At 38.8% G+C, this 19,676-nt stretch overlaps 2 protein-coding genes across 3 annotated transcripts in view; one reads left to right on the plus strand and one right to left on the minus strand.

Annotated features, from left to right (window-relative positions):
* Positions 1–6,104, plus strand: MRPS18C (mitochondrial ribosomal protein S18C). The gene is made up of 6 exons (XM_074950512.1): positions 1–179; positions 839–897; positions 4,238–4,321; positions 5,429–5,486; positions 5,842–5,901; positions 5,984–6,104. Exons 1-6 carry the CDS (start codon positions 89–91, stop codon positions 6,058–6,060), a joined length of 429 nt encoding a protein of 142 aa, XP_074806613.1. The 5' UTR covers positions 1–88; the 3' UTR covers positions 6,061–6,104.
* ABRAXAS1 (abraxas 1, BRCA1 A complex subunit) overlaps positions 5,849–19,676 on the minus strand; it is a 23,100-nt gene continuing 9,272 nt past the window's right edge. The window contains exons 5-9 of one of the 2 annotated variants that reach the window (XM_074950510.1): positions 19,247–19,440; positions 14,809–14,928; positions 10,967–11,051; positions 8,067–8,178; positions 5,849–7,441 (exon numbers count right to left, since the gene is read on the minus strand). In XM_074950510.1, coding sequence (XP_074806611.1) covers positions 7,011–7,441; positions 8,067–8,178; positions 10,967–11,051; positions 14,809–14,928; positions 19,247–19,440 — 942 coding nt within the window. In that variant the 3' untranslated portion in view covers positions 5,849–7,010. The remainder of the gene's footprint in view (positions 7,442–8,066; positions 8,179–10,966; positions 11,052–14,808; positions 14,929–19,246; positions 19,441–19,676) is intronic. The other variant, XM_074950511.1, reaches the window with a different exon arrangement.

A 19,676-nucleotide genomic window follows, 5' to 3' on the forward strand; every position in this document is an offset into this window, starting at 1 on the left:
ATTTACTTGTTGGGCAAAGGACGTTAAGCGCTGTGGGTCGCGCCACAGTGTAGCGGACGGGTGCCGTGAAGGGCCAGGCGGGAGGAAGATGGCGGCCATCCTAGTGCTTTCATCCCGGGGCTGGGGGAGGCTCCAGCAGATCCTGGCAGCTGGTCAAGGAGCCAGCGCCTCCTGCTCTGGTGAGAGGCCTCGGGGGCGGGAGGGCCTGTACGTGCAGCACCTGGGCTGGTGTCCGCGCTCTCTCTGCGGCTTGGGAGCCCCGGCTCCGCCGGTCCGGGCCGCAGCCTCGGCAGAGCGGGCGCAATTCTCCCGCCCCCAGTTTCCACTCTCAACGTGACGCGGCCGCAGAGCGCCGACCCCTATGGGGGGGCGCGCCCCGGGGGGCTCTGGGGTGTCTCTCCTTTGAAGCCTCGGGGAGTGTCCCCCGGAGCAGGCGGGCGAGGGTAGCCTCGCGGAGTCCTCGCCCCTGCCCTGGTCAAGTGTAGGGGGGAGGGTGGGTTCGCCTGCCCACTGATGGAGCTAGAGGTTGGTGTTTGCAGGATCCCTGCTGCCAGTAGGTCTCCTGCCTACTTCAGAAATGTTACTGTGAACGCACCTGCAAGACTATTTTAAAATAGGGAAACAAAGAGCAGGGGAAGACGTTGAGAGTTCAGTGAAGGGTCCTCCCGACCCTGTGCCTAATCTCTTAGTGGAAAAACTTCTACAATCGACCCATTTTCCCCCTTGGAAGATGCACAACTTTCAGTTTAGGCAGGAAATTGTTTTTTTGTTTTATTTTGTTTTGAGGCAGTATTTGTAAAGTGATTTAACAGTAACTTTTATTTTGTTCTGGCAACAGTGTTGTGGAGAAGGGGATATAGTTCACAGCAGGAACAGGTGTCCCACAAAGTGGATCTGGTAAGAAGGCTTTAACTTGACATATTTTGTAGTTGATTAAGCTTGCAGTGCTGAGAAAAACAGCTCTTGAAAGTAAGAGTTTAATCATGGAGGCATTCTGTGCCAAAAAATAAAAAGTTCTGCATATTTTATTTGTCAAAATAACATAATATAATCATGCCAGTTTCAATTTTAGTAATTTATTTCAAAATACCTGTCTACAAGTATGTCTGTAACAATACAGACAACAAAAAAGATTCAGGAAATGCTTTTTGATAAATAGATTCCTTAGTAGGCATATTAATATATAAATTTGAGTAATAAGCTTCTGTATTGTAGTTTAAATGAATTATTTCCTGCACCCCTCAGAAGGAGTGGAAAGGCTTGGGGGAATCAGGAGTAATGGAGGAGCTGAGGAAGAGGGAAGTAATTGCTGGGAAGAAGCCTGGAGGTGAACCTGGAGGGTTGTTGGGTGTGGGTGTGAGAAGTATGGAACAGTCTGCTTTTGGGGTGGGGGGATTGTTAGGAAGTCTCCCCCATGTAGACCCTAACATCTCCCCCATGCAGACCCCACATCTGCCCCGGTCCCCATGTGTCCCTGCACCCCCTCACTCAGCCACCCCTCCTCCTCCCCTTGCCTTAATATAGTCACATTCATTCCTCCATTATGTAAATCCTAGAGGAGCATCCTTCAAGCAAGGAAGGGAACCAGGAAACATACTGCTTCCACCTACTGAGTTTTAGCAGTTGTCATGGTGGTGCTACATAGAACCAACTAAAAGCCATTTCTTTTATAAAGTGGGGAGGAGGGAAGAGTTAAAATTTTCTATCTTTTTAATATCTGGGAGATGCTCAATACTAAGATGATGAGGTCCATACATACAAGTAAAAAAGTGCCTTCGAGACAAGATCAGTATCTCTACATTTAACTGGGGCTGTTAAGCGATTAAAAAAATTAATCACAAATTATTGTGCTGTTAAGCAATAATAGAATACCATTTATTTAAATATTTTGGATGTTTTCTACGTTTTCAAATATATTGATTTCAATAAACACAGAATACAAAGTGTACAGTGCTCACTTCATATTTATTTTTATTACAAATATTTGCATTGTAAATAACAAAAGAAAGTATTTTTCAATTAACCCAATGCAAGTACTGTAGTACAATCTCTTTATCATGAAAGATCTTACAAATATAGAAATATGTACAAAAAATTACTGCATTCAAAAATAAAACAATGTAAAACTTTAGAGCCTAAGTGTCCACTCAGTCCTATTTCTTGTTCAGCCAATCGCTAAGACAGACAAGTTTGTTTATGTTTATGGGCGATAACGCTGCCCACTTCTTATTTACAATGTCACCAGAAAGACATTGTAAATAAGACATGTAGTAAAGATTCATGTCCCTTCATGCTTCAACCACTATTCCAGGGGACATGTGTCCATGCTGATGACAGGTTCTGCTTGATCACAATCCAAAGCAGTGCAAACCAGTGCATGTTCATTTTCATCATCTGAGTCAGATGCCACCAGCAGAAGGTTGACTTTCTTTTTTGGTGGTTCGGGTTCTGTAGATTCCGCAGCGGAGTGTTGCTCTTTTAAGACTTCTGAAAGCATGCTCCACACCTCGTCCCTCTCAGATTCTGGAAGGGGATTCAGATTCTTAAGTCTTGGGTTGAGTGCTGTAGCTATCTTTAGAAATCTCACATTAGTACCTTCTTTGCATTTTGTCAGATCTGCAGTGAAAGTGTTCTTAAAATGAACAACATGTGCTGAGTTTGAGTAGCAGCCATGTTAGTCTGTATCTGCAAAAAGAAAAAGAGGACTTGTGGCACCTTAGAGACTAACCAATTTATTTGAGCATAAGCTTTTGTGAGCTACAGCTCACTTCATCGGATGCATTCAGTGGAAAATACAGTGGGGAGATTTATATACACAGAGAACATGAAACAATGGGTGTTACCATACACACTGTACTGAGAGTCTGTTTGGCAATTCTTCAACAAAAAAACTTCAAAAACAGACTCCAATGAGAGACTGCTGAATTGGAATTAATTTGCAAACTGGATACAATTAACTTAGGCTTGAATAGAGACTGGGAGTGGATGGGTCACTACACAAAGTAAAACTATTTCCCCATGTTTATCCCCCCCCCCCCCCCCCGCTGTTCCTCAGACGTTCTTGGCCATTTCCAGCAGTTGACCACCTTGATTATAACGCCAAAAGGTCCCCGTCCCCCCCCCCCCGCTGGTAATAGCTCACCTTACCTGATCACTCTGTTACACCCACTGTTTCATAGTCTCTGTGTATATAAATCTCCCCACTGTATTTTCCACTGAATGCATCCAATGAAGTGAGCTGTAGCTCATGAAAGCTTATGCTCAAATAAATTTGTTAGTCTCTAAGGTGCCACAAGTCCTCCTTTTCAACATGTGCTGAGTCATCATCCAAGACTACTATAATATGAAATATATGGCAGAATGCGGGTAAAATAGAGCTGGAGACATGCAATTCTCCTCCCCCAGAGAGTTCAGTCACAAATTTAATTAATGCATTATTTTTTTAACAAGCGTCATCAGCATGGAAGCATGTTCTCTGGAATGGTGGCCGAAGCATGACTGTTTAGCATATCTGGCATGTAAATACCTTGCAATGCTGGCTACAAAAGTCCTATGCGAATGCCTGTTCTCACTTTCTGGTGACATTGTAAATAAGAAGTGGGCAGCGTTATCTCCCATAAATGTAAACAAACTTGTTTGTCTTAGCGATTGGCTGAACGAGAAGTAGGACTGAGTGGGCTTGTAGTTTTAAAGTTTTACCTTGTTTTATTTTGAGTGCAGTTATGTAACAAAAAAAATCTACATTTGTAAGTTGCACTTTCACGATAAAGAGATTGCACTACAGCACTTGTATGAGGTGAACTGAAAAACTATAATTTTTACAGTGCAAATATTTGTATTAAAAATAATATGAAGTGAGCACTGTACACTTTGTGTTCTGTTTAATTGAAATCAATATATTTGAAAGTGTAGAAAAACATCCAATTTAATAAATTTAAATTGGTAGTCTATTGTTTAACAATGCAAATAAAACTGCGATTAATCATGACTAATTTTTTAAATTGCGATTAATTTTTTTGAGTTAATGGCATGAGTTAACGTCGATTAATCAACCGCCCTACTTTTAACCTACGGCACCTTGGGAAGCCAAGGTCTGGGTTTGCAATATGAAACCACCTCTAATGACATGTGCTATTGCTAAGTCTTAAAATCAACCTTCATTTCAATTTTCCAGAACGTTTTTATTTGTGTTCCAAAGAAATCAAGAAGTAGAATAATAAACTACTTCTTATTTCAGCCAATTCAAATGGAAAACCCCTATAAGGATCCTCCTAAAAGATGTGTCTTGTGTGGAATAAATGTAGACTACAAGAATGTACAGGTGAGATTCTTAACCATATGAATTTGTGCAGTGATTGTCTCAGGCAATTGTTTGGTCAATTTTATTTGTGGGGAAGCTGCTATTTAGGCAGGAGGAACCAGGGGAAAATGGGACTAGAAGGATTCAATTCTAGAAATTAAGGGTATGAAGTTGGGGGAGAATGTGAGCAATACTCCCCACTAGCTTGTTCTCTTTGTACTAGCTGGAGGAAATGCTGCGCCTGCAGAAGCAGAGCTAAATTGACAGTCAATTTCACTTCCTTGCTTCCAACGGCACTGCTGGGGGGAGTATTTGGGGCACAGGTATGATTTTATGGTATGCAAAGCTAGACTGATGCTGTAGGGCTCTCCACAAGGGGCAGGTGGTTGACAGTGATCAGCTGAACTATCATTTGCTTTGAGTGACTAGAAGAATGAAATCTGATGTACAGAATAGTTTGGGCCTCCTATCCTTACTAGAGGAGACACTCACAACAGGGTTATGTGGGTGAAGCATGACATTCAGAAGAGTGAAGAGCTTAATGTACTAGCTTGTAGGGGAAGTTAGTATTCCTTTGGCTGCTAATGTAGTATGTAAAAAACTTATTTTCCTGAGGAAAATTTCAGTTTTGCAAAAGGGCACAGCCGAAAAATTGTTGTCTCTTTGAGATACTTAGGGCTCTGACTTTCAGAAGTGCTGAGCACTCACGACTGGAACGGAGATTAATGGGAGTACTCTGAAAAATCATGCCATAGGATTCTCAAACTGGACCTCCAAAGCTAGTAGATGCTTTTGGCCTTAATGCGTGACTCAGTTCCTGATGTGTAAAATGCAGATGATAGTAACCATAGGAGGTGAGCGGCTAATTAATTTCTTAATATTTGTAAAGAACTAAGATGAGCGCCACAGAAAAGGTAATCATATTTAGAACATTAATATACGTGGTTTTTAAATTCTGGTTTAAAAGCCAGCAAGTTATTCTTGTGATAAGTTCTTTAAGGCAAATAACGTCATATGCCATAACATAGGGCGCATACAATAGTGTCAAATACAACTTTTTTAAAAAAAATAGTGTTTAAAGTTACTGGTTTGCAAGACTATTTATTAAGCTTTTTGCTTCTTCAATAGCTTCTATCCCAGTTTGTTTCTCCATATACTGGTCGCATTTATGGCAGACATATAACAGGTATGTAAGCTGTAGTCTAATGTCAATTTAACGAGTAATCTTTGTTTATGTTATTACAAGTGTTGACTTAAGGCTAATATTAAAATTTAGCATTTTGAATTTAACCATCATAGTGGTAAGAATTACTGTCCACTGTGAAACCACTGAGTAATGTGATATAACTGGGTATTTTCATGATTAGGCATTCAAACATTTGAATTGTACACTTTCTACATACTAATAGTTTCTGTAATCTGATTTATCTATTTTCTAGTAAGGTTTTTTTTAAAAAAAAGTCCCGAGGGAATCCCTAATAACCAACCTCCATCTATTATTTGGATACCTGAAATAAGATGCTAAAAACCTGTCTTTACAGGCTTGTGTGGGAAGAAACAGAAAGAGATTTCAAAAGCCATTAAAAGAGCTCATGTAATTGGTAAGCATAGCTGTAAACTAGTTTTTGTAGACAAAATTATTTTTTTATTTAAACACTTAACACCAGTATTAATTTCTTGCAGGATTTATGCCAGTTGTGTACAAGGATCCAACATTTCTTAATGACCCAAAAATTTGTGATATCAGGCATCCGGAGTAAGTTATGTAAATTGTGCATAAAACAATAAAGTTATTTATAATGTTTATGTACTCATTACTATCAGAACCTTTACATCTGTAACAAAATACTAACAATTTTAGAATGGATGCTCCGGTCAGTTATACTCTTACCCAAAATGCTTGGCATTCCTCTACATAACTGCCAGAAAGAAGTTGTGACATATTACACACTATAACAAATAACAGAACTGAGCACTCATTAAGAGAGAAAGTTCTCCATGTTTGCAATAGAGAACTTAAAACCTGTAGGAAACGTCTCAAAACGCTTGTGTGCTGTTTTCCTGCATTATAATCTGATCTTAAAATGCAGCAGGACCCTACTCCATACCTTTCTGAGTTTGAAGTAAGGGAAAACATGGAGTTAAACTTGCTCATCATGGGAGCAATTTGAAAGTAAAACCAAAGATATAAATGGTCAGAATGCAAGAGAGCAAGTGATTAGAGTAAGACAGCAACCTTTGCTGTTAACATAACATTGTAGCAGACCCGGATACCAAGCTGCTTCGGCACTGTCTATTTCAGCTGCTGCTGAGCAAATCCTAAATGTGGTGGTAGCCTCTTTCAGCAATAGCTTAGCAATAAGTACATATCACTTAAAAAGGCAAGGTACAGCACATCTCAACCCTGACAGTTGCAGCAGCTCTTCAGTTTTCAATGTCTGTACTCTACTACTATTCTTCCTACTGTGAGCCCTGAGAGAAAGGGAATGCAGAGTGAGGGAATGTAATCTGGACTCTGCTCTATATTTTCCAAATAAGATACCTGCATTTTAAAAAACTGTTGTACATGTAAAAATTTTTACAAAAGGATACTTAAATACATTAGTTTAGCCCTACTGTCAATTGATGGAACATAGTAAATGTGTTGGCAGCAGTTTTTTGGTGCAGCAGTAGTCACCCTGAGGAAAATCCTACACCTGGCCCAAAAGGATTAAAAAGTTGGCGATTGTGGATATTCGTTAGTGTCTTTAAGTTTCTCCAAAGTTTCCTCCTCTGTTTCAGTACCACTCATTGTAAGCTTTCCTTCTTGGTCTCTGTTGTCTTGGTCCCCTTTAAGTAACTTATGGTGAAGTTGCAATGAGCGTGATTTCTTGAATGGTTTTCGTCCAGCTGTGGTCACGCTAGCTTTACGCTTGGTTATGTGCCTTGTTCCAGCTTCAGGAAAGTCACTGTCTTCTTGCATTAGAGTCAGTTTGTCCATGACATTTATTTTGTGGTCCGTGTTACAGCAGTGTTTAGAAATCTGCCTGCCTTTTAAGGAAACAATGCAGGTCTGAAGTCCAGAATTTGGGAAAAATGTTTGTAAAGCTTGACAAAGGAAAACATTCTCCTTTGATTCATCTGAAACACACTTGTTCTCTCCTAAATAATAGAAAAAATAAGAATTTCAAACTAGCCTTTTCTAGTATTCCCATCATTAGTGTTCAGTCGCCTTTTTGTTTTAAAGTTTTGGAGTGGCTTAATGTGCAGAATAGTCCTTTTAATTTCTATACATTACCAGCATAGTCCTCTCTATTGAATTATGTTCATATACATAAATTAACTTACTATGATTAGCAAACTTTCTCCTTTCAAGAAAAGGTATTTTCTCTTTTGACTGGTAGTTAGAAAGTGATGGTGGCTAAACACAAATATCCAAACTGTTTTCAGACTCCATTTGCAAAAAAATTCAATGGCTAGCAAATTTTATTTTTTGATACACTGAGAATAAAGATAAGTGCTAGTAATGAATGGCATTTCATATTTAGTTTAATATCTAGTGGCAAACTTCCAAAATTGCAACTGTAGAGATTACTCACTAATGTAGACTCTAGAATTAATTCCATATTTTAGGGTTTTTAGACCAGACTGAATTTAGTGGGATAAGCAGAGCTGAAATTTCATGTCTTATGGATTCCTCCTAGTTATATTAAGTATTGTTTACATGTCCAGTTTTGTCACATAACTCATATTTCCATGGAGAGGCTTGATTATCTTTCTGCATTACCTGAAGTTTGTGTTGGTTCCTTTTTTCTTTTTATTTCTTGTTTTAGTTGGTCCACTTCTGCTAGGAGTTTCTCTACTGATCGTTCGCTGCCCTCTACTTTAGAACATATCTTCTGCAAGAGAAGTCAATTCTACTGAACATTCAATTGTAGTCATTAAGTCAGTCTTATATTGGATTTATTTATTTAAGTGTTCCAGATAAATTTCAAGGCAGCCTTAAAAAAAAAAAGTTAACACATTGTACAATGTCTTTTTTTTAAAAAAAGAAAAGGTCCAATACTACTAAACAAAACATACAAAGCAACATTGTGGGTATAGTGAACGGTAAGATTACTGAATCAGCAACTACCTGGAAAACACTTAAAAAATCTTGTAGTCCGTTCCACCTAAAATCCTAGAAGGTTTGCTACAGTATATTCTAGTATTTTATGCAGTCTACTTTTAAACTCAAGAAATGGCACTTCATCTGTTTTCCTTTGGAGGCAAGTTTACTTTCTCCCATCAGGGTTACTCAAAATACCACTTGAAATTTCCCATGTTTTACTTTGTTTAATTTCATGTTACTACTCCTAGTTCCACCACTTTTAACAACTGAATTCACTTGGTTTTAAAAACATGAACCTAACATTGATTTGTGGCACTCTGCAGGCCTACAGGTAGTACTCCTGTCCAAGTAACTTTGAATGACTATTTCAAGAAAGTGAGGTACTGTATCACGTGCTTTACTGAAGTCCGTAAAAGTTACATGAATGGTGTTCCTTCTTTCACAATTTTTCATCTCAATTTAAAAGGACAGCCAAGTTTCTCTCTAATCCTGTGTATATAGTGCTTAAGGCTCAGTTGTTTCTTTTGTGCTTGGAACTTATCCCCTGGATGCGACTTTAGTAATGGTAAAGTTGTCTTTCTCAATATTTAAAAGAAAGTTCTTCCCCTAGCCCCTTCCATTCTGATGATACTACTTACAAATTTCCAGCAGCTTAGTAAACTACCTTGTTCCCATCTGACTCTGAGGTGCATACTAATTAGCAACTCTAGATGATTCACATTTAATTTCTCCTGTTTTTAAAAACAGTATTTATAATCCTTATTACTTCCAAATAGCCATACTATCTACTTATTTTTCTCAAGACCAATTTCCAAAAAGTAATGCAAGAGCTCATTAATTTTAAAAACTGTGATTGCAGGCTCATTACCAGATAAGGAGCCAACTTTCTTTCCTGATATTTGCAAAAGTTATTGGACAAATCCCAGACTTCCATGATTTTGTGTTTGGTATTGCCCAGATAGAAGCTTTGATATGAGTCTGTGCTTAATACAAAAATTCTGAGATTTGTTTCTTGTACCATAATCATATTGAGGAACTCCTCTTAGAAGATTGAACACAAAGTTTAACTAAAGCTAGTTGTGCTACAAAAAACTTAATAATTTCTCTAACACAGTAGCCAAAACCCAAGTCTTCCATATAGTTGAGTAGGAGTGACTCATAGTCTGCAGTGCAGTCCAGTGATCCCCGTTTGGGAACGCTCTTTTCTTGTGGGGAATGGAAAACTACTGTGGTTCCTCATTAGACTTCAAAGCACTGTTAAGATATCTCCCGTTTCCCTCAGGACTAAGTGCCTGAAAGATCATCTTTGAACAAGCAAGATATAAACTTATCTGGAATTAGGGAAAAGTCTATAAACCTTGCTGTAAGCTTCCATTGAATAGTAACGTGAAATCATAAGTATCTTACCTATCACTCTTTTGCTCATTGGAAAAGATATAAACTGCACCAAAGACACTACAGCTGCCACTCAATAAATTAATTTATCAGTTAACTTTTCAAATATGGATTTGATGTAATCTTCACAACCACAGGGATTGGAAACTTAAAAAAAAAAAAAGCTATGTTGTACTGAAATTCATAGATTATGCCCAGAAAGTTTCCTAAATAGAATTTCCAGCACTTAGGAGCAGACCCATTTGCTAATTTGTGAACTTTTCAAGGTTGTGTCACCTTCAATCTCACTCCAAGCAGTTCATTCACTGCTCGGTTTCCTCTGAGATGTTAACACTTACGTAACCTGGCAGATTAATGTTTCCACCAGTTTTACTGCTTAATCCAGAATTCCCTTTGGAAAGACAGGTGTGGAAGGCATAGATATTTATGGGGAGGAGAAACTAAAAGACAAGATTGGGAGTAGAGTAGCAGAGGGCACCCTTCTCCTCATTCCAATCCCTTACAGTAGCCAGTGAACCCCTCCGCCGCACAAAAAAAAGAGGGTGTTGTAGATATCTAAATTTCTAGCTGCCTGAGGAGGAAGACCGGTATCCTCAGGTATGACTGCCTGACATGGCAGACTCAGGCAGAGCATCCTACTTAGAATAACAGCACCTTGCCCCTTTTCAGCAGATGGAAGGAAGGGACTTGCCTTCTTTGGTACTACCCTAGGATTTAGCTGGTTGTCCCTTCTGCAACAGTCCATCTTTTGTATCAGGTACATTTTTCAAGCCCTGCATTGAGATCCCAGCAAATAACTCAAGTTCTCCACTGTTTTGGGTCATTATTTGTAATCATCCAAGCAGTTAACGGAAATGCTAGATTTTGTATGACTTATGGTGTCAACTGTTTTATACCAAGTCTTTCTTCCACCTCCCTTATATTTGCACATTTCTGCACAAGACACCTTGGATCTAATTCTCAGGTACAATAATGCCACTTTACATTATGTTGGCAGTACAAAAGGACCTTGAAGGGGGAACAAATTATATTTACAGTCACTTTAAGGCTTCTTTGTGCTATGTTAGGTTGCCTTAATGTAAATGAGAATCAGGACCTCCAGTGTGAATATTTGACTTGTTTGCAGTGCTACCTTAACATCTACGATCTGACATGTGCTTTTCTGAAAGTTAATGACCTACCTTCAGTTCCTCTTGCAAGGTGGCATACATTTCATTAATCTTGTGAACCTCTTTTAGTGATCCATCTTCATAAAAAAATTCTGACCTTTGGACACAAAAAGAGGCCCATTATAGAATTAAACTTAACTGTGCATGTGTACCGAGTGATGCTTTTGTCCACTAAAGTCTAACGTAGATGTCTACATCAGCTGTAATTCCTTAAGCATAATGGATTTTCAATGAGGAGCAGTAGTGGACTTTTGGCTTTTACTTTTGTGTTCGATTTATAAATTGTAGGTCTCTGGACTCCAGTACACCTTTCACTGGGAGATACTTGTTTCTTAACACTTTTATTAAATAAGATATTTTGTGATTTTTATCCTCTCCTCAGATCCAGAATCTGTGGTAAAAGGGTTAGATAACACATTTACAAGTCAATAACCTAAATACATCTCTGTACAGTGGTCTATAGCCGAAGTTCTCAGACTAAGGGAAACACAGGCATGCAGCATGGAACATACCAGTGGTTCTACACCTTTTTTTCTCCTGGTAGCGCAGGGCTTCTAGCTGCTGCTGCTGCTAGTGCCACTGACAGCAGCCTTAGCTGTTAGGATTGGACTGCAGTTCTGGGTGTCCCCAACAGAAGCAGCTGCAGGGCCTATTGACTCCTGCACAGAGGCTGCTCCCTTCATGTGCAGAGCAGGAATGCTGCACTCTATGTGGACAGGTGAAGCATGGGGGACTGGAGGCAGCTTGGTAGCAACAGAGATCTGTTCCTTTCATTCTCATGCAGTAGTGAGCTAAGTGTGGGGGCAAGAGGCTGCAAGCCAGGAGAATGTGTGCCCCTCCTCTCCAGCCAACTGCACTCTCCCCCCTGCTTATATGGGGTCAAGGTCTCAGGCAGCCAGACAAGAACAGTCTTCTGGAGAGGGAGCTGGGAGAAGTCAGGGACAACATACTGGGGAAGGAGAGAGTAGTGCAGAATTGAACCTATTTCAGGAATAGGCCAAGCAGGGGGGGGAACAGCTCAGTGGTTTAAGCATTGGCCTGCTGAACCCAGGGTTGTGAGTTCAATCCTTGAAGGGGCCATTTAGGGATCTGGGGCAAAAATAAGGGACAGTACATAGTCCTGCTGTAAAGGCAAGGGACTGGGCTCTATGAGATAAGTATATCTCCATATATTTTTATATTTTAAAGCCCACAGAACGAAGCTGGGCAGAGTAACAGATGCAGGGATAAAGCAGTGCAGGGGGCAGTGCCCAGAGGAAAGCTACTGAGAGTCCCTTGTGTAGGGGTACGGTAGAACATAAAAATGGCCACACTGGGTCAGACCAAAGGTCCATCTAGCCCAGTATCCTGTTTTCCGACAGTGGCCAATGCCAGGTGCCCAAGAGGGAATGAACATAACAGGTAATCACCAAGTGATCCATCCCATCACCCATTCCCAGCTTCTGGCAAACAGAGGTTAGGGAAACCATCTCTGTCCATCCTGGCTAACAGCCATTGATGGACCTATTAGGGTATACAGGAGCACAATGCCAAGTTGCTACATGAAACATCTCACCAGCCAGTTACAAAACCAAACATTAGAGAGAAAGATTTGAGACTGTCCCTCTATGTGAAGGATGTAGTCTCCATGCTACAGAATATTTCATAGTAAGAACAGTCTAGCAAGTGTTTAAAACACAGGCTCATGACATATGGGTTGTATTCCCAGCTCTTCTATGGACTTGTGAGTGACTTTGGGCAAGTCATTTAACTTCTGTGCCTTTGTTCCCCAACTGTGATATTGGAATAGTCTCTAGTTATCTTTCCAGGTGTGTCAAGATGTTTAATTTGTTAGTAAGTATAATCATTGTGAGATCCTCAGAAGGTGAGAGAGGGCAAAGTAATATTATCGTAAAGGAAAAACTCTTATCTGGCCCCACATTTAGCTTTTGTAAAAGCAAGATGTTACAAACCGAACAGAATTATTTCCGTGGACTTTTTAAATTCCATTAGAAATGGTTCAGTTGCTTATAGATTTATTTTTTAAATACTGTTCTTAAACCAAAAATCCAGCAGCACCAAGAATATGAAAAATCAACTAAACGAAAGTGACTTCAACTTCATTGGCCAATCTATAGAAATGCAAAGAACAAAGAGCATTACAGCAAAGTAAACTGGATTTACCGGTAATTTAAATAATTTAAGGTATTATCATTAATGTAGGTAAAGACATTTTGTATACAACATTATTTTGAAGTTGACAGTATCAATTCAATTTGTTATGACAACTGAGCTTGGCCAAAAGTTATGGAAAAACAATGAATTACAAAACAAAAGTTTACTCAATGATTGTTATTGTTATTAGGATATAGATATTCAGGCCTGTTTGCAAAGGTCTATACTTTAAGAATTTAGGTGTATTATCATCACTTAACTAGTTATAGAGGTATAAAAGAATGAATCAAAATCACTGTCTGCCCATGTAAGGGCCTGTTCTTAGGCTAAGGCCTTTGGCTAAGCAGCAGAGGCAGCCAAAAGCTGGGAAGTGTATTGTCACATCCTTACATTCCAAACTAGTCACATTGAAATAAGGTGCTATTTGGCTGTTAGGAATACAATCCTGTCCTGATAATGCCCATCACCTCCAGAGAAAGGGAAGAGCCTAGAAGATATAAAGGAAACTTAGTTTGATAGCATCCTGTCTGGCAAGAAGAAAAGGAGTACTTGTGGCACCTTAGAGACTAACATGAGCTGTAGCTCACGAAAGCTTATGCTCAAATAAATTGGTTAGTCTCTAAGGTGCCACAAGTACTCCTTTTCTTTTTGCAGATACAGACTAACAGGGCTGCTACTCTGACACCTGTCTGGCAAAAACTCACTTATCAATAGCTGAGGTGTGAATTCCTCATTTCTTTGTTGTTCTATCACTTTAGTCCCCATTTCCTTATTGTTTGTCTATATAATCTCTGTCTGGTTCTGTGATTGTTTCTGTCTGCTGTATAATTAATTTTGTTGGGTGTAAGCTAATTAAGGTGGTGGGATATAATTGGTTAGATAATCATATTACAATATGTTAGAATTGGTTAGTTAAATTTCAGTAAAACGATTTGTTAAGGTATGGCTAAGCAGAACAAGTTTTACTATATAGTCTGCAATCAATCAGGAAATAAGGGGGGGAACGGGAACAGGGAATGGGGGTGGGGGAATTGGAATCATGTTTTGCTAAGGGGGGGGAAATGGGAACAGGGACACAGGCAAGGCTCTGTGGTGTCAGAGCTGGGAAGGGGGACACTGAGGAAGGAAACTGGAATCATGCTTGCGAGACATCGAGGAAGGAAACTTGAATCATGCTTGCTGGAAGTTCACCCCAATAAACATTGAATTGTTTGCACCTTCGGACTTCAGGTATTGTTGCTCTCTGTTCACGCAAGAAGGACCAGGGCAGTGAGCGGGTGAAGGAATAAGTCCCTAACAGTTATACCTGGCTAGCAAATTAGGGTTGCATCACTTGCTGAAGAGGTTTAAATGGGTTAGAATTTTACCTATGAAACATTCTACATCTGGATACAAAGAAGCACAGACCCAAAATTGTGAACTGGTCATTGATTTCCATTTAGAGAAGAAGAGTTCAATTACCCTACAAATAGTCTTTGGCACATATTATTTAATACGAAACCTTTCAGTTATGAAGGTTACCTGTTGGGGTGTATCAGATGAGATACTGTAGGTAAAATTTAATACAAATATTGTTTCTCACTCTTTATGATTCTGAAAGTGTCAAACTGCTGGTTCCTTCCCAGTATGTCAGTTTTTGAAATATACAAAATATCATTAGAAGAAACAAGTTCAAAATGGAAAAAGTACATCATTCCTACCTGTGTTTTATTACTGCTCTGCCAAAGCCATCAGAAATACAGGAGCCAGACACAGTTCTGTAACCTTGCTGTTCTGCCATACCCAAGTTGGCAACTAACAGAGGAACTTTCTGAAAAAGACTTTTTAAAAAAAGCAAGAACATAAAAATTTATCATTGTAAGTTTTAGAAGTAGGTGTGTCTGTGAAAGATAATCTTTATTATAAAAATATATGATACAGGTGCAGAATTCCATTTTATTAATTCTCATAGAGGAATAAACTTCAGTCCCGAACAATTGGTTGGAACTATAGTAAAGAACAGAATTATTAGACACAGAAACACAATATGTTGGGAAGAGTCAACATGGCTTTTGTAAAGGGAGACCATGCCTCACCCATCTATTAGAATTCTTTGAGATGGTCAACAAACGTGGACAAGGGTGATCCAATGGATATAGTGTACTTAGACTTTCAGAAAGCCTTTGACAAGATCCCTCGACAAAGGCTCTTAAGCAAAATAAGCAGTCATGGGATAAGAGGGATGATCCTCTCATGGATCAGTAACTGGTTAAAAGAGGAAACAAAGGGTGGGAATAAATGGTCAGTTTTCTTAGTATATCAGGTAGTGAAACTAACTTTGTTGAGCCACAAATGAAGCACGCCCAGAAGATCTGAGACTCTCTTAGGTGACTCTCGTATAGATTTTTCCCCCTTGGGGGAGAAATCAGCTGCTCTGAGTAAAAAGTCTACTTGATGAAGATGTTCACTTTCACTTTTCTCTAAAGCTCACTGTAGTCAACGAAAAGACTGCCATTGACTTCAATGGGCTTTGAAGCAGGCCCCAAATGCTAAAATTATGTACCCTATAATTGGAGAGCATGGCCCTACCCCCATCACAATAAGTTTATCATGAACTGTTACTCAATGTTTTAAATACTGGAAATGACATTGGTTTCTGTATTTTGGCTCTGATCCTGCAAGTTGTTCCGCAAGGGGAAATTCTTTGTAAAGCCCTACTGAAGTTGGGCTCTACACGGCTGATGGCATACATAGCTTACAGGATCTGGCTCTGTCATGACATCTCAAATTTAACACATGGGTCAAAAGTCCAGTTAAAGTCACATTTCCACAAGTTTTCCCATGTTTAAGGTTACGTTATTATTTTTAAATGTTTTTGAGTATGTAAAATACCAAAAAGAGAATTCATATGTTTCCTTAGGTAATTTACTGGGTTTTTTTTTTTTACATGAATCTGGTTATTGAAAAAGGTATTTTTAAAGATTAGTTTACTTATTTGTACTATTTAAATTTACACTTATTTTTTGGACAATGAATCAAAATATTTCAGTTAGTTTTGAGGCATTTTTACTTTTAGGTTCTGATGTGTTTGTTTGTTTACATCTAAACATTCCCCTTCATTGTATAAAAGCCACACTGTATTCAACTGAAATGTTAAAAAGCCATGAAGACATTTGTATTAGAGATATAGTGTAAGATTAGATTTGGTTCAAAAGCTAAGTTTTGTAAAACCAGGCTTCCACATGTAGTCTCAGGCAGGAACACAGACAAAATCTAGGTAATTAGAAGACTGATGTTTTTATTTAAATTTATTTAAATGGAGACATCATTTTTAAACACATGACCTACAACATTTGCAACTCACATATGCAGCACTGAGATAGCTTATGATACCGTACCTTGCAAGTGAAACAGATTAGAAACTGATTAATCTACTTTCATTGTCCAAGCTGAAATGTAAAATCATACTATGTAAACAGCAAAAACCAAAATATTTGTTTCTTTCAGGTATAATATTTTAAAGTGTCATTTGCAATACAAGAAAAAAAAGCTGTCATTCAGAACTGAGGCACTCCCTTTAATTTTAGGTTTTGTAAACTTAAGTTTCAGGACAAAGCTACCTGGCAATGTCTCTCAAGGTTAATTTATACCTTTTTAAATTGGATTTTGGTTAGGACAGCATGGCATCAACTGGTTTGCAAAGAAATCAAGGGAACTCTTTAAACACAAGCAAGAGAGTCTTAAAAATTGAATGATGATTGGTTATGACAATCTGTTTCTAAGCGCTAACAGGGAAAGGATGCAAAGGAATCAAATGTAAACCATTTCCAGTGTGAACATGGGTTGTTCCTTATTCATTCTGGGATAAGTGACTTCCATTCTCCTTCAGATCCATACACTTCATGTGATGTTCAAATGGTTGATCTACTGTCAACTGGCTGGATCGTGCTTCTTTTACCTTTACCTTTTAACATCATCCACTTATTGCAATGAAGGTTTGGTCAACACAATTGACAGTAGCAAAGCTTTGTTTGTTAAAGATAACCCATAAAAGTGGGGAAAATTGCCGCCTCCTCTTTTCTATTCTTATCATACAGAAAGGTAGCCTGAAAGTTATGTTATTTTTAATATTTTTTACATTGGAAATTAAGTTGCCTACTCTGTTTTTTCCTGAAAGGCCGTGAGTAGGATTCTGACATCACAGGTATCAAGAAAGGAAACCTCACTGAAAGGGGAAGTGATTCTTATTTAATTCAATTTTAAGCATTCTGAATTTGTGTTTTAAAATAAATGCCAAAATTAATATTTGGAAAAAGATCTTCATCAAAGACTGAACATCCAGCCTCTTAATTAATGACGAAGAAGTCTCCCAAATCCATTCCTCGGGGGCCTCCAATGAAATCTCAAAATATGGAAGACAAGACCTGATGTTCCTGATATTTTTAAAGATAAAAAAGAAAAATCAGCCTCTTTATAGATTATAAAACATCAAAAAAGTCCCAAAATAATTTCCACCCTGTGCCAATTACCTTTAAAAAAGGGGAGACAGGCCAATTTGTAATTAAAATAGATAAACAAAACCAACACAAGCTTTCTTAAAAAAATTGAGTTAATTTACTAATGAAATAGTTTTGTTAACTACTGTATTAAGCCAGCTTTTTGAATCTACTTAAACTGCTGTTTATGTTGTTGATGAATGAAGCCATAAGACCAATTTAGAGAGACTGTTGTACTGCTGTTGTATCAAATTGCAACATTTATAAAAAGTGCCAAGAAATAAGATGTCAAAATGTAATGAAAGATAACAGGAAAATTCAACATAATATGTACTAGGAAAAATTTGGTAGGCATTGACATGATAGCTTGAACAAGCTAGATACAAAACACCCAGATTAGAGCTGGGTAGAAAACAGAGTATCAGTCCGGCAGGAAACCGAGTTTGAGCTTTTGGTCCGAATCAGAATAAAATGTCCTTTCCTGTGGAAGGGAATATCCCAATATGGGAACATACCAGTGCCACTGCTGCCTGTCTTTCCTGTCAACCAGCCCTGCTGCTGGTGGGAGGAAAACCCTCAGACTGATGACAGGAAGGCACCCCAAAATCCAGGCAGCCTGGTCTGGGATTCTAGGCTGTCAAGTTCTCCAGGTGAGGCAGGCCACCTGGAGAGCTGACGTGAAGCAGGGGAACCCTGGGAGCCTGGAAACTAGGGATGCAGATGAGCTTGGGAACCAGGGCTCCCAGCCAGCGTCCCAGGCAAGCTGCAAAGGAGATGGTGCTTCTGAGGAGCCAGGAGCCTGAGAACCAGGGCTGCCAAGAAGTCAGATGGACAAAATGGCAGGACCAGGCAGGTTGCCAGGCAGGGTTCTGTCGCATCGGAAACCTGCCTGGTTTCCATCAGAATTTTGTCAAAATATACACATTCCCACAGAACAACTAATTGGCATTTTCCAATGGAAAAATGTTCTGTCAGAAAACTTATGACCCACTCTAATGTAGATAGTTGCTTCTGGTAAGGACTTGAGTTCCCAGATTGTCTAAAAAGAATTGCTAATACTTTAAAGAGCTTGGTGGTTAATTTGATACAAATTAAGAGTGATAAAATCTATACAGGAACTGGCATATGTTGTTCTTTGCCTATGCCAGGTGAACTTTGTCAGAGGCTAAGAACAGTCATTGCTAAAGATTTCTCTACATCTGCTATAAGACTCCTCAAAAAAACAAACAAAAAAACATATGATGACAGAACATAAAGACTTACAAGATCACTTAATTATATCCTGGGCTGCAAATACTGCTCGGAAAACTTGGAGCTGAGAAAACCAAGGGTTGGGATCAGAGTGTTCAAATGAAAGAAACTAGAGAGAGAAAAATGTACAGAAAGACGTCCATCCAAATTACAAGGGAGAGGGGAGGATCTACCAGTATAAAGAATTATTTCTAAATCTGTTTTGCTAACTTTGTCTAGTTTACTTGAAGATTGTTTTCATGAAGAAAATCAACAGGTTTCCTAAGTGAATCAGTCAATGTTGGCATTAAAAATAGTAATTTTGGTGAGAAGTACTAGAAAAATGAATAGCATAAGGAAAGTCACAGCATATCTATCATACATCCCTGTGTCCTACTAGAATTAGAGAGAACAACAACCGAGTGGTACTTACCCCTCTTGTGGTCTGTGCAAAGCATGTTCCAATCTGTAAGTGGAACAGCTTTCTGTAGTTACACTGGAAGTTAGTAACAGAAAGACAAGACCCTGATTTGATAAGTATGACTGTAAATTTCTGTGAAGAAGTCTCTCTCGAAATGTCATTGTCTGGTCTGTATTACGTCTGAATTTGTACCAGCCTATCACATTCTGGGTAGGAAAAAAAAAAAAAGATTTATCTAATCAGTGTTACCATTCCCTAGAATTACACAACCATATAACAAAACACACACGTGTGAAAAAGTCAGAAGAGGGGTCAGCCCTGAACTGAATTGGAATTCTTTAAGATCGTAGACCCTGATTCAGCAAACAGGCTTGACTTTAAACACACAAGTAGTACCATCCCTATTCAGCAAATCACTTAAACACAAGTAGTTCCATTAGAA

Source organism: Natator depressus, chromosome 4, assembly GCF_965152275.1.
Source record: "Natator depressus isolate rNatDep1 chromosome 4, rNatDep2.hap1, whole genome shotgun sequence".
NCBI lineage: Eukaryota > Metazoa > Chordata > Testudines > Cheloniidae > Natator > Natator depressus.

Coding starts and splice junctions, on each gene's coding strand:
- MRPS18C (XM_074950512.1), top strand. CDS start 89: ATGGCGGCCATCCTAGTGCTTTCATCCCGGGGCTGGGGGAGGCTCCAG. Junction 180..838: donor AGCCAGCGCCTCCTGCTCTG/GTGAGAGGCCTC, acceptor TTCTGGCAACAG/TGTTGTGGAGAAGGGGATAT. Junction 4,322..5,428: donor TAGACTACAAGAATGTACAG/GTGAGATTCTTA, acceptor CTTCTTCAATAG/CTTCTATCCCAGTTTGTTTC.